This window comes from Oryza sativa, chromosome 1 (genome assembly GCF_034140825.1).
Source record: "Oryza sativa Japonica Group chromosome 1, ASM3414082v1".
NCBI lineage: Eukaryota > Viridiplantae > Streptophyta > Magnoliopsida > Poales > Poaceae > Oryza > Oryza sativa.
The window spans coordinates 31989216-32003434 of NC_089035.1; the positions used below are offsets into that span (position 1 = coordinate 31989216).

At 43.7% G+C, this 14219-nt stretch overlaps 2 protein-coding genes across 4 annotated transcripts; both read left to right on the plus strand.

Annotated features, from left to right (window-relative positions):
* Positions 1-2062: 2062 nt before the first annotated feature.
* LOC107281790 (transcription repressor OFP3) lies at positions 2063-3651 on the plus strand. The gene has a single exon (XM_015792078.3). It carries the CDS (start codon positions 2134-2136, stop codon positions 3106-3108), a length of 975 nt encoding a protein of 324 aa, XP_015647564.1. The 5' UTR covers positions 2063-2133; the 3' UTR covers positions 3109-3651.
* A 2099-nt stretch (positions 3652-5750) lies between these two features.
* Positions 5751-10921, plus strand: LOC4324622 (probable sugar phosphate/phosphate translocator At1g06470). Of its 3 annotated transcripts, none has more exons than XR_001547777.3 (13): positions 5751-6414; positions 6522-6694; positions 7467-7552; positions 7656-7705; positions 8213-8280; positions 8548-8648; positions 8829-8841; positions 9105-9289; positions 9499-9585; positions 9690-9784; positions 10124-10259; positions 10357-10418; positions 10495-10921. XR_001547777.3 is itself a non-coding variant. In XM_015792082.3 (12 exons), exons 1-11 carry the CDS (start codon positions 5984-5986, stop codon positions 10248-10250), a joined length of 1416 nt encoding a protein of 471 aa, XP_015647568.1. In that variant the 5' UTR covers positions 5751-5983; the 3' UTR covers positions 10251-10259; positions 10357-10921. The 3 variants fall into 3 exon arrangements, 1 of the variants encoding a protein (XP_015647568.1); XR_010734859.1 differs by having other exon boundaries at positions 10519-10921; XM_015792082.3 differs by having other exon boundaries at positions 10357-10921.
* Positions 10922-14219: the final 3298 nt, after the last annotated feature.

The window sequence follows — 14219 nt, forward strand, 5'->3', positions numbered from 1 at the left end:
GAGCAGGATTCTTTACCATGATATCAATATTATTATAATTATAAGTATGTAGATCTTATTTTTTTTAATATTTTAGATGTTAATGTTTGTTATGGTAGAGGATGTGAATCCACGGAGCCACATGAGAAAAATGCACCTATGGCATACGCGTAGAAAGGCCGGATCACATTCAAGCTCACGCCTGCAGGTTCCTCCTCTCGCGGTGCCTCCCTAGTTTGTGAACTCCGTGAGGTTCTGGATACTGTATTTCTGGTGGAAATCCACAGTGCACCGCTGACAACTTGTGGATCTGACGAGCCAGTGAGGGTAGCGATCCAATCTTGTGGATCTGATGAGCTATAAAGACTAGGCAGTACCTACCAGGAGTACTTACTGTACTAAACATAAAAAATCTCGGAACATTGCAACAAGGAATTGTACTATACCACCACTACAGAATAATAGGAGTATGCGTACATGTACTCCTACCAATGTAGTACTACCATGAAGGGAGGGCTGCGTTACGCCGTTACGGTAGTTCTTTTTAGAAAAAAAAGTACAAATTACCCCTATCAACTATCGTGGTCGATCGATTTATACTCCTAAACTGAAATACCATATATTTTACACCCTCAACTATTCATACCGGACAAATAACCCCCCTCAACACTGTTTTCAGAGGTTTTGACTCGAGCTTGCACACGTAGCTCCAATGTGGCATTCCAGTCAGAAAAATAAAATAAACAACTCCCTGGGGCCCACCTGTCATGCCCATTCCTCAACCCAATCCTCTCTCTCTCACGCACGCGCTCGGACGGCCGACTGCCGAGGAGGAGGTGCATGCGCTCGACGGCCGGTGGCAGAGGCGGAGCTCACCCGAGCATCCGACTACGGATGCGGAGATTGCCCACGCCACAGGTGGCTGAGATGGAGCTCTCCCGGGCGACCGGCGGCGAAGGAGCTGGACCGGGCGGCCGGCAGCAGCCAGCAGGCGATTGAGGCGGAGATCCCCTAGGCGACGGTCGGCTGAGGCGGAACACGACCGGGCGGCCAGTGTTGGAGGCGGAGATCCTCACTGCCGTCCGCCTCATGTGCAGCTCCATCTCGTGCGTTGCCGCCGTGGATGCGGCCACCGACACTCGTGCGTCGCGTCTGCCGTCGCCGCTCGCCCTCCCCGCCGTGCCCACCGTGCCCCCCGTGGCAGAGAGAGAAAAGAGAGAGAGGGGTGAGGTAGGACCATGGGCCCCGCCTCCGCCCTCACTCCCGCCCGCCGCTGGCCTCGGCTCCTCATCCGTCAGCCGCAGCCGCCTCCGCCCCCGCCCACCGCCTCTGCCCCCACCTGCCCCGCCCTAGCTCCTCGCCTGCTGCTCACCAGGCGCTAGCCACCTCCTTTGTTCACCCTGAGAGAAAGAGAGAGAGGGGCAGAGAAGGAGAGAGAAAAAACACTGACTGGTGGGCCCCACTGGTTTTTATTTGTTTTTTGCTGACTGTATCGCCACGTATGTGCCACGTAGGCTAAACCGCTTCGAATCGAGTTAAGGTGGTAATTTATACAGTTTTAAGAGTTTGGGGCATCAAATATCCGGTATTATAGTTTAGAGGGTAAATCGTACTACCATAATAGTTGAGAGGGAGTAATTCATACTTTTTAATCTGTGATGGCCAATTAAGAAAAAGTGAGACATCAATCAAACGTCGCAAACAGGCAGCACCGCACAAGCGTGAGCTTAAAAATCAGCACCAATCACGGAAATCAATCAGCCAGAGCCCACACAGGCAGAAAAACAAAGAAACCAGAAAGAAGTGCCATGAAAAGTGCAGCAGCTGTCTTCAGTTTTTCACCCACCTAGCTACGGCATGCCGGAAAGCTCTACTACGCCTCTATGGCCCCAGCATCAAAGTTCAAACTCCAAGTCCCAATAGCAGCACAAGGGGCAAAAAAAAAAAGAATTTGCATGCACATGTACACCACACAGGCACACACCACGGAACCTCACATACGGACATACCATTGCACAGTCCATCGCTTAGCCGCCAAAACCCTCCCCACTTTAAAAGCGTTGCAACTCCCTCGTCTCTCCTCACACTCCAAGGTCACTCACACACACGGGCAGACACACCAAGAACCTGGTGCCTGGTGGTAGCAAGCGAGCCATGAAGTGGGGGCTTAGAAGTAGTAGACACAACCAGAGAGAGAAGCAGCAGCGCACACAAGAGGAAGAGCACAAGCACGAGCAGCAAGAGGACAAGGGCAACAAGAGCAGGGCGGCCTTCCTGTCCTTCTCGCCGCTCGCGTGGCTCTCGAAGCTCACGGCCAAGAACAATGCTGCTGCCGCTAAACCGAAGCCTGCCGCGCCGGCCGACAAGAGCGCCGTCGCCGCCACTGGCGGATTCCCTTCTTGCTTCTTCAAGGGCGCGAGCTCGAGCACGAGCACGAGCGTGAGCTTGAGCTCGAGCGCGGCGTCGCAGAGCAGCCTGGCGGATTCCTCGCCCGCTGACCACCAGGCGCCGCGCCGCCTCTCGGTTGGCAACGACGGCGACACCGCCGAGGCTGCGGCCGCGCGGCAGCTGTACCACCGCCGCCGCCATTACTCGGTCGGCGGCGACCGGGACCTCCAAACCCTCCGCAACCTCATCCCGTTCTCCCGGGCCGCTTCTCCGATCCCGGTGCCTGCTCCGTTCGTCCCGGCGCTGAAGACGACGCCGCCGCTGCTGCCGTCCGACACGGACGAGGAGAAGCGGCCGCGGAGCCGCCGGCGCCGGCGCCGCAGCGGCGGCGGCGGGCGGCGGTCGTTCTCCGGGAGGACCCCGGGCGCGCGGGTGGCTGCCACCGTGCGCGTGCGGTCCCCGCGTCGCGTGGCGTCGGCGGCGGCGGCGGCGGTGTCGGAGCTGGAGCGGTTCGCGGTGGTGCGCCGGACGAGCGACCCGCAGCGGGAGTTCCGCGCGTCGATGGTGGAGATGATCGCGAGCAAGCGCATCGGCCGGCCGGAAGAGCTGGAGACGCTCCTGGCGTGCTACCTCTCGCTCAACGCCGACGAGCACCACGACTGCATCGTCAAGGTGTTCCGGCAGGTCTGGTTCGAGCTCAACCCCGCCCGCGTCGCCGCCGTTGCGCCGCCGCGCAGCTGATGTACGTTCTTCTTCCTCGGCACCATGGAGCATCGGAGCGTGCTTGCCTAGCTAGTTGACGTGGATGCTGCTGATTCCAATCATTTGCTCCATTCGAAGCGGACGTGCCTACGTGGATCTTTGCACGCGTGGCTGCTAAAAGCTGTGTCACGCAGCAGAGTGCGCACGCTTTGAGGTGTTTGTTTAACTTGCGCGCATTGGATGCTGGAGTGTAAAGCTCGAGCTTATTATACTCTTGCTGTTTGTAATGGTGCTTTTGTTATGTAAGCTAGAGAAATGCATGGGGCAACGCTGGCTAGTTTTATCTCCACAAGGCTCCAGCACAATAATTTGGCGGTTTATCTGGCGAAAGATTCCAAATTTCCCAGTTTCCAGAATTCAAATGGCTCCAGGGTGCAGGACTGCATGGTTGTCTGACTTCTACTCAGAGAAACGCTTTTTGTGAGGGGGTTTTTGTCGTGTGCTCTGAATTTGATTTTGGGGTCGTCTGGATTGCTTCTATGGAAGTGAACGGAAGATTAATGACGAAATGATTTTTGGATCTGACTGTTTATATGTTCGCAGTTTTTAGCTCGGAGTAAACTCTTTCCTGCGATTTATGCTGTCAGGTGCATAATGTTAGGCTTTGTGATCACACTGCTCACGTTGCATGCAAATTATCATTGGTTTTCAAAATTTATTAGCAAGTGGCAGCGAAACAAATAACTATCACATGATGAAGTGCGGCAAAGATAGCTGTACTAATTAATTCACAACTATGTTGGTTCATTAGTCTAAGTGATGAGAGCGGTTAAAAACATGGTAAAATTATTTTCTAAAACGATATATATTATCAGCTCAAAAAAAGTATATGTTTTGACGAACTAGTACTAAGTGTGCCGATATCATTGAATAAAACATGAGTAAATAGTTTGTACAAGTAAAAGCGAGAAATTGTAAAAAGAAAAGTAAAATCAGGGGATGAGCTATAAAGCGGTGTTGGCTTCCTCCTTAATTTTTGCCACCACCGCTATTGTAGAGTGATCTTTATGCTCGAAGACTCTTTGGTTACTTTCCTTCACACCTATCAAGCCATGAGGAGGATAAACGAGCAAACTCCATTCTTTGGTATAGATCTTTGGCAATTGCTAGCGCTATCCACTAGGTGTATACCGACGTAGACACATGCCACCTCCCTGGTCTAAGTTTCTCATGAGATAGCATGCTCCATATTTTCTTTTTGTATCTGCATTCCACGAGGAGGTGGTAGGCCATTCTCATGGTATGCCTGGCATAGGCGATGACAATAGGAGTTGTTGGCCAGCTTTGGATTGCTGGTCTGTTTGGCATCCACACTCTATTATGCACGATAAGGCAAGTAAAGAGTGCATTTCTTCAGGCCCCAGGTTTTCCCAATGATTATTTCGTAATTTGTGCAAACTGAATCGAGAAACTGTACTTGTAGGTATATTCCAATGTGTGCTCTCGAGTCTCCACGACTTGCGAGCTTCCACGTAATTTCATCTACTTGGTCGTCAGCGAGTTGTATCTCTTGCACTACGCTCCAGATAGTGACCAGCTTGTCGATGAGCTCCACCGTCACATCATCAATGTTTGAGAAGTTAAGGTCTTGGATCCACGTGCTCTCCTCAATGGCATGCTTTAGGGTCTTTTTTTTCTCTTGGAGATTGCGTAGACTAGTGGTGCTAAGTCCTTTGATCGTCTACCTTAGATCTAGGCTGAGTCACAAAAGTGGATTATGGACCCGTCCCAATTAATAGGGTTGTGGTTTGCGACAATAAATAATCTGACCAAGTTGTCCCATGGGGTGTTAAGAGGCCCACCCGATCGAGCCTTTTCCCGTGCTTTATTTTCTTGCAATAACCACCTTACTCCTAGAGCTCTTACGAATCTATTTAGGTTCAGCATCCCTATACCACTATTGATTGTTGGCGAGCATGTTCTTATCCAGTTGACTTTGTGTTTTTCGCCAACGAGGTTTTTCGAGCATTCCCATAGGAAGTGTTTCCTCTACTACTCGTCGAGTATCTGTATCTCTAAGCATTTCTTGTTGACTTTAAATGCCTGTTCACTTTGATGCCATTTTCAACCTTACCAAATTTTGGTAAAGTTGCCAAAACAATGGCTACATTTAGTTTGCTACCAAATTTTGTTAACTATATAATAAATCTTGCTAAATTTTTGGCAAGTTGCCAAAACTATGCCAAAATTTTGGTAATGGTAAGGTTTTTTTGGCATCAAAGTGAACAGGCCCTTAGTGCTGTGAGTAGATATACCTGTTGCAACATGAGTACAGACTTGATAAGAGGACCGGAGATCAGGCATGATGAGTATCAAGTCTAAACTAGTCGCAAAAATGGACGCTTTGGAGAAGACCAGCGGTAAAGGTCATGCCAAATTGCCAACCTACTTGGACCGACTGACCGACAACGCTGGATGGGCCGGTGCTATCTCCATGACTCCATCTGCTGGGCCGCGCACCTTCACAAATCTCCAAGCGAAATCATGTGATACGTCAAGTGCACGTATACCAACTCAGAGAGAAAGAAAAGGGTTTTCCATGTGGGGAAAAAAAGCCCTGAAAATCCCGTAAAAAAAAAAAGCCCTGAAAAACAGCGTCCTCCTCGCCCGCAGGGGAAACTACCACTACCAGCCGCGAAGCTGCAAAGCTAACCGCTCGGGAAGTCGCCGAGACGAGGTGTTCCGATTTTGACTTGCTACCGGAATCCTCGCTGAAAGCAAAACCCCCATCTCCCGCGGCTTCTCGTCGGCCGCCGCCGCGGTCGCTCGCCGTCGCCGATGAGATCCATCCACGCCTCTCTTAGATCCAAATTGCTGTAGAGCCGGCCTCATCGCCGTAGCGCCACCCGCGTCCATGGGGGACTGCGTCGTCGTCGAGAATGGCCACCCCGTCCCGAAGGAGGAGGACGCGCCGGTGGTAGCCGTGGAGCGCCTCCCGGAGGGCGCCGGGAAGCCGCGGGAGGAGGGGAGTAGAGGGCAGAGGAAACAGGGCGGGATCCGCAGGGAGCCGTCGTTCTCGCGGTGGTGCAAGGACTGCTCCGCCATGTCCAATGCCCCCCCTGGGGGCGCCTCCCCTGCCTCGGCGGCCAGCGACGACGATTCCGAGGAGTTCGAGCTTCCGCTTCTGCCCTCCGATAGTGGCGGCGGCGGCGGCAGCCACTTGCCGATGGATATTGAGGCGGGGGCAGCGGCGAGATCTGATGACCTCCCGATTTCGCCGTGGTTGATCGCGAAGGTTATTGCGCTAATTGCGAGTTGGTACACGCTGAGCACCTGCTTGACGCTGTGAGTAGCACGCTTTTTTTTTGGAGTGTGGATGATTAGGGGGAGTATGTGCTTGAGCACATGTTTGATGCTGGTGTTCTGTTTGTGCTCGTGGGGCGTGTGTTCAGGTATAACAAGGAGATGCTGGGGAAGCACATGTGGAAGTTCCCAGCGCCATTCCTGATGAACACGGTGCATTTCACGATGCAGGCTGTGGCATCGAGGGTGATCGTATGGTTCCAGCACCGGGGCCTGGAGGGAGCGGCTAGTGCAATGACATGGAGAGATTACTTTCTGCGAGGTGACCAAAGTGTAGCTTACTTTATGCCTCTTGATGCTTCCACATATTTAGCCAGAGAAGTGGCATGGGATTGGGTAGCTGGGCGCTCAAATTAGTAAAATCAACTTTGGGTATTCTGGACTTATAGGGGATAAATAAATTGAATGCTAGTTTTACGTCTATGTTTGCCACACAACTAATAAGTGACATAAGAAGAAGGGTACTCTTTAGTTAGCCTGTTACAAGATCAGGTTTAGGACCAGTCAGCATGAACAATATTGGCTTTTGCAGCCTTAAGCAACTAGTGACTATTATGATAGAACAATTGACATGCTAAATCTATGATAGGACAATTGGCATGCTAAATCCATGATAGAACAGATGACATGCTAAATCTATGATAGGACAATTGGCATGCTAAATCCATGATAGAACAGATGACATGCTAAATTTATTCCTCTCTTATTCAAATGAAATTTGAGCTGGTGGCATGTAGAAATAAAAGTGGTTAATGCGTCACACAGGCTCAAATAGGGAGCTTAGTATACTTCTCTTACTGAATCTTTTATGATGTTGAGCAATATCACATTTCTTAGTGGATATGCAATCAATGCTCTAATAGATTGAACCGAGTCAATCAACAAAGATTAGGTTAAACCAGAATCTATACTACCTGAAAATATTTGTAAATATATATTTTCCATTTTTATTGTTTTGTATTTTTGTATATCATATTTATTTGAATAACATTGTTTACAAATGATATATTGTAATTTTATTATTTGTTCTGCAGTTGTCCCAACAGCTTTGGCTACTGCTCTTGACATAAATTTGAGCAACATTTCACTTGTTTTCATCACTGTAACATTTGCTACAATGGTACATTTCACCCTATATGAATCATTGTTTCCTAGTTTTTTCATAGTTAAGTACTGGTTAGCAAATTTGGAATTCTAATTCATTATTTTCAATTATTATGCAGTGTAAATCTGCAGCTCCAATTTTCATTCTTCTGTTTGCCTTTTTGTTTAGGTAAGCTATGCTGTTGATTTCTTTTCAACAGTGTATACACATGTGTTTTCTTCTAAAGTGATTTCTTCCATTATTCGTTGATTTAAATACCAATTATGCAACCTTAAATTGAGCCTCGATCTGATTTTTCCATCCTTAATAACTCTTAAGTGCTTTAATCTTTATAATGAATGCACCCACAAGCACAAAGCACTCAAAAGCACGCACTGACACGTGCACTCTCACATGAACAATACGAGTAAGTTGGTAGATTTAAAATGTTTGCTTCTATCTATACTTTTATGTAATGTATCTTTTGTTGATTTTTATTTTTCTAACCTTGAGTGGGTATCTTGCTTCAACCTGCTAATGTTGGTTCTGTTTCTTTTATCGTTCTATTTCTCTTTCATGCAAATCGCTTTTTTTTTTCTTGTCGCTTTGTCTAGGAATTATATTCTTATATACTTCTGTTTTTTTTATAAATCGTTTTGATGTTATAGAGCTAAACTTTTCATCTTTCTTTGGAAGGCTAGAGAAGCCCAGCTTTAACCTTCTTGGAATCATACTGATTGTTTCCTTTGGAGTTCTACTAACAGGTACTGAAATACTGAATTCATCAAGAAATAACAGTTCTCTTTTTATTTGAAACAATTCTCTTTTGTTCTTTTTAGAGAGCGCTGACAAAATGACCTTCCAAATTGTATATATTGCTTTATTAAAGGGATTATGGTGTAATTTCCAATTTTTTCACTTAGATGTTGCATTGTTACTGCTTGATGCTACCACGTACTGGCATGCCTATTAGTACTTATCTTATGCTCCATCATTGTTTAACTATGGTAAAAAAATTTCTTTCTGGACAGTTGCTAAAGAGACAGAATTCAATCTTTGGGGATTTGTATTTATTATGCTTGCTGCTGTTATGTCTGGTTTCCGCTGGTGCATGACACAGATTCTCCTCCAGGTTTAATACTTTGTTCTTTAATAGTTTGTCTTACTACTGTTATGATTCAAAGTTGATGATTGGGCATGTCACTATGTCCTCTTAATTATATACAGCTATTTTATATTTTAATTTCCATTGATGTACTGACTGTACTTTCTTTTTTGTTATTCTCTTATGTGTCTATGGAATCTACTGAAGAAAGAGGAATATGGTATGCATTTTGTCATAGCCTTTTTGTCCATTGAGAGGATTTATCTTAATCCTATTTGTTTGTGTTGCATCTCATGCCTGAAACTGCCCTTATTGCTTCGACTTTAACAGTAACATGAATTATAATCCTTATTAAAAAAGGTTATATGAACTAGAAATATTATGTAGCATTAGGTTCTTAATATATACGCATGAAGATACATTTGTTTTTAAACTAGGAACCACCATGTAACAGCCATCCTTTTTGTTTTCTATGATTCACAGGATTAAGAAATCCCTTTACGTTGATGAGTTATGTTACCCCGGTTATGGCAATAACAACTGCAATTCTTTCTATTGCGATGGATCCATGGCACGACGTCAGGGCAAGCCACTTTTTTGATAATTCAACTCACATAATAAGGAGCAGCTTATTGATGCTTCTTGGTGGTGCTTTGGCCTTTTTCATGGTATGGATCATGTACCCACTTGTCAGAATTAGCTTGCTAATGATGAATGTCGCCGTGCACCAATAATACCTGCAATGAGTCCTTTTTTTCTTCAGTCAGGATACACTAACAGTTTTTATTATACATGCCTGCTGATTATTTTTGTTGTGAGTTGTCATATCATGAAATGTATCCGTAAAAGATGATGACAAGGACCTTTCCACCTGCAGGTTTTGACAGAATATGTTCTGGTTTCTGTAACAAGTGCTGTAACAGTGACCGTAGCTGGGATTGTGAAGGAAGCGGTCACTATTTTGGTATAACTAAAGCTTGATTTCACTTTAAATATTCATTATGTATATAATTCATCTATGTTCATGCATGTGAGTTTGAGTCAACTTGTAACAATTAAAACTGACAGGTTGCTGTGCTTTTCTTCAATGATACATTTACCTGGTTAAAGGGGCTTGGGCTGGGAATAATAATATTTGGTGTCAGTCTATTCAACTTATACAAGTAAGTCAATGTTCCCTTTTCTATGTTGAAATTTTGTTTTCATGTTAACTCGAAACCTATTCATATTTCTAATCACTAGATTAACTTCAAGTCATCAACTGTACCACAATTCTAATAATGTTGGTGCTTTCTTTTCACTTGAACCTTTATTACTACCTATCGCATTATTCAACAATATTTGTTTGGCACGTCAGCTCTTTGTGTGAGAGGGTATAAAGCAATAATTAGCAAGCATTTAGCATCTCTGTTTGCTATGTAACTAGAAGCAAAATTTTATTTTCTAATGCATCCGTGTTGAGTGAACAATATTTCCTCATTCTTCTCCCATGATATGCGAAGGTATCATAGGTTCAAGAAAGGCCATCGTAATAAGAATTGTGACAAGAACCCCCAAACTTCTAGCGGTGCTTCAAAATATGTTATCCTTGATGATGACGATATGGAAAACCAGGGTAATTCAGGCTGATGTCATCAGGTGAGTAAGAAAATATGATGGATAAAATGTTTGTTCAGTTTTTTATATTTCTCATTGTTGGCAATTGGCTTGACAGTGGCACATTTTTTTTTCCCAGAGAGTGGACTATTTGATGGATTTTCATATTCTGGAAATTTAGTTACCTATGCCTCCTCACAGGTGACTACCATCTATACATCTTGCCTTGGTATCAAGTGCCATCGTTTTTTATCTTTTCTGTGCTTCCACGACTTAGGGAAGTTGTGTTGTTATTCATGAGGATGAGCATGAACATGAACATGACGCAAACAATATTATTGATTAAGAAGACACATTTACACAAGCAGCAGACAATCTAGTCGCCAAAGAAAGATTTTCATGTCAACAAAAAAGGTGCAGATATCTGTCAAGAACTGTGCATAAATAGTATTGTTATATTTGATAATACTTTTCCTCCACTTAGGAATTTGCTAATGCTTTCTTTAATTGGAAGAGTAGAGAGCTCAGTTTTGGCCAGTATTGGCACGTGCGCGGAAGAATAGCATGAGACACCTTTTTCTTCGATAGGAAAATACATTGTTTATATGTAGCAATATTGTAATTTATGATTTTCTTTACTTTTAGCTAAATTTACTGCATAGAAATGTGTAAATATTACATGATAATAGAATTCTTTTCCCTTATTTTGAGATTATTATATGTTGAGATGAGGCCTTTTCACCTTCCATAAAGAACACTTTTTAGTCCCTAAACTTGGCAAAAGGCACACTTATCAACTATAAAAACAGGATGTGTAATACCTAAATGAGTTAATTTCATATAACTGCAGATATTATTGTCCTAGCTTGTTTAAAAAATAAAACAAAAAACATACGGGTAATGCATGTGGCTTACATGATCGCTGGTATTATGGGCCTAGAGTTTTAGAAAACCATGTTGTTAATCAATGGTTATTTGATTCTCCATACTTAGAAGTTCTAAATCAAATCTCAAATTTATGAATTCTTTGATCTATCTATAAAATTTTTTAGGGAAAATTGGAACCATGCCATTATAATTTTGCAAAATTTGAGATATGCCATCCTGACCCACATGTCATTGACTCATGTGGGTCCCACATGTCATTGAGATACCGATGACATATCTCAAACTTTGCAAAATTATAATGGCATGGTTCTAATTTACCAAAATTTTTATCCATCTAAATTAAGTGTAGTATTTCTTATTTGGTACAGTAGCGAACCAAATTAATTAACAGTGTGGGTTTGTCAAACTATGAAACCATAATATCTGGGGTTATGTGTTGTATCAAAATCATTTTTTAAAACTTGGACCATAATACTAGAGGTTTTGTGAAATTTACAAAATCAAATCGATTCATACCCTTGTGTTCCGTCTAGAATGTAGGAATTTTGCGGTATTTTCACTTGGATGAATTTAGTTCCCATATGAACAGCACTTTTTTTTGTGCCAATAGTGTTTTTTTAAGGAAATACGCATAAGCAGTTCGCATAATTTGCATCATTTTGTGCCGGTATTCAAACATGGATTTGCATCATTTAGAAGTGAATGGTACCCAATCCCTATGGATTATTCCTCATGTCAAACAGTTATTGCATAGAGATTGCCATACTGCCAGATACTTGGCTGCTCGTGGACTCCCATCTCATGTTGGTATTTGTACAAAGGGTAGACTGGAACTAGATGAAACCCTACATGCCATCATCTTCTGCTGGGTACTGGAGTAGTAAAGGGTGGTGAGTGGTGACGGACGGTAGGTGCCTGTGGGCACGTCACACTGGCAATGGACCCGTCACCCACCTGTATACAAGCACGTACTACTAGGCTACTAGCTAGCTGTTTCATCAACGTGGGCTCAGCCGCGCTGCACGAGTGCATGTGCGGCGTGTGAGCCGTAGCCGGCCTGCGGGATCTGAGTCGCGCCGCGCGCTGGCATATCCTCTGTCGCTGCATCTACCAAGTACTCCGGTAGTATTGAACTATACCATGCACGACGGCGGCAACAAGGCGTCTGATCACACTCTGATCGGTATCATCGTTTGATGGCCTTCGCTTGGCTTTTCAAGCTTCAAACCGCGCGCGTCTGGATCTCACCGAACGCTCTTCCTGCCGTAAAACTGCGAGGGTTCTGGCCTCAAGGCATCCCACGAGCTGAGCGCGCGCGTCTCGGGCCTTACCGTGCCGGCGGCCGGCACTTCGCGCCTCACGAGTTCACGAGCGAGCCACCGAGGAGGCGTCACGCCTTTCTTTAACGAGTTCGAGAGGAGATCTCGCAAGAGTTCGAGTAGTTAACGCGGTTCAAGAAATAAAGAGAGCCGTCCAACGGTCGGTTGGGTTACGGTTAACCGGTAGCGGATCCGGAGCTGTGATTCTCTTGAAGTCTTTTTATGATTAACACCTACCACTGGCTTAAACGAAGTAGCTGTAGAGGCGCTTTGATCTCCAACCACGGGTACGGTGATGTAGCTTCTGATCTTTTTCATAATGATATCAAGTAATCTACCAAAGACGATTTAGACCGATCTGAGCATAAACACTTATCTAGTGAACTGGAAAGTTTTTGGGATAATTTTTTTTTAAAAAATCGCATTTTAGCCGCGAAGGTGAATGGTTACCATGCAAACCAACAGATGAGGTAGGGGTAAAGTAGAGTAAATCTAAAGTAAATGACGAGCCTTGTATATTGAATTGCATTGTCTCAATTGAATCGGCATAACCTTTATAAAGATATTAATCTTAGTAAAAATAAAGACTTTTCATGTATTATTGGGATAGATATACAGTAGCACTCAAGAAACCTTGATCCTAGAGCAAGAAAATACACACGAAAAGAAAAAACTAAATTCGATCTAGACTTTAGGTTGCCGATCAGACAGCTCAAATCATAAGAGTAGGTACAATAGCAGACTATAAGCCAGCTATAAACATATTTTAAAGAGATAAAAGAAGAGAGAGAAGAGCAGCGGGCTACAGATCTGTAGCCAGCTGCAGCACGGACTTCAAGGCGTAATGTGTGTATGACAGGTGGGACCAGGTATTAATAGTATAGTAAGCAACTATTGTATGAATTGACTATTACATTGGCTATAGATGATTTGAAGCTAGTAGTGGGCTGTACTATTAAACTTGCTCTAAGGGACCTAATTAGCCCGATTAGACTGTCTAACTAGGTGCGATCAAATCATAAGGGACCTAATTAGCCCGTGGTACGAATGTTTGTTTGACCGACCTTTAGGCATATACTATTTTTTTTTCAAATTTAGATTAAATTCAATCTAGCATCAAATTTTACAATCAAAATATTTCATTTGACCCCTTTGCCATCACCGCTGTCTATAGGAGCTTGACAAAAAGTTTTTGCTTAGGGACACCTATAAAACGCAACAATGAAAAACTATAGGAATAGGAAACATGCATGAATATGATAGGAACATACGTGTACTTACGTGTAACACAGATGATTAAGACATAAGGAAAATGTAAGATGGGTTGTTAACACATGAAACTTACAAAACAAACCTAAATTATAATTCATTTGGTTAATGTATCATTAACTTGTGTCAATTTGTTGTTTTATTACTTGAGAAAAGGAATGAAAAAAAATAGATGTTTGTAAATGTTTCAATTCATATTGATCTATGGCAAAGGAAAGATATTCCCTATTTTTCCTATGCTCCATCCATCAAAAAAATGAATAGTGCAACCCTAGAAGAATTTAATTAATCTACTTTTCCTACAGAATTCGTATAAACCAAAGAGTCATACTTTATTAGCCTATGAACCACAACAAAATTTAAATTTTAGAACTCAGTTTCAAGTTGATTTTAGAGTTATTTCATCGTAGACTCGTAGTATATTTTTTAATATGAACTTCTAAATCATTAATACTATTTTACTTAGAAATGATTTTTGTTATTTCTTTTATTATTTTCATGGCGGTAGCTTGTACAAACATAGGCC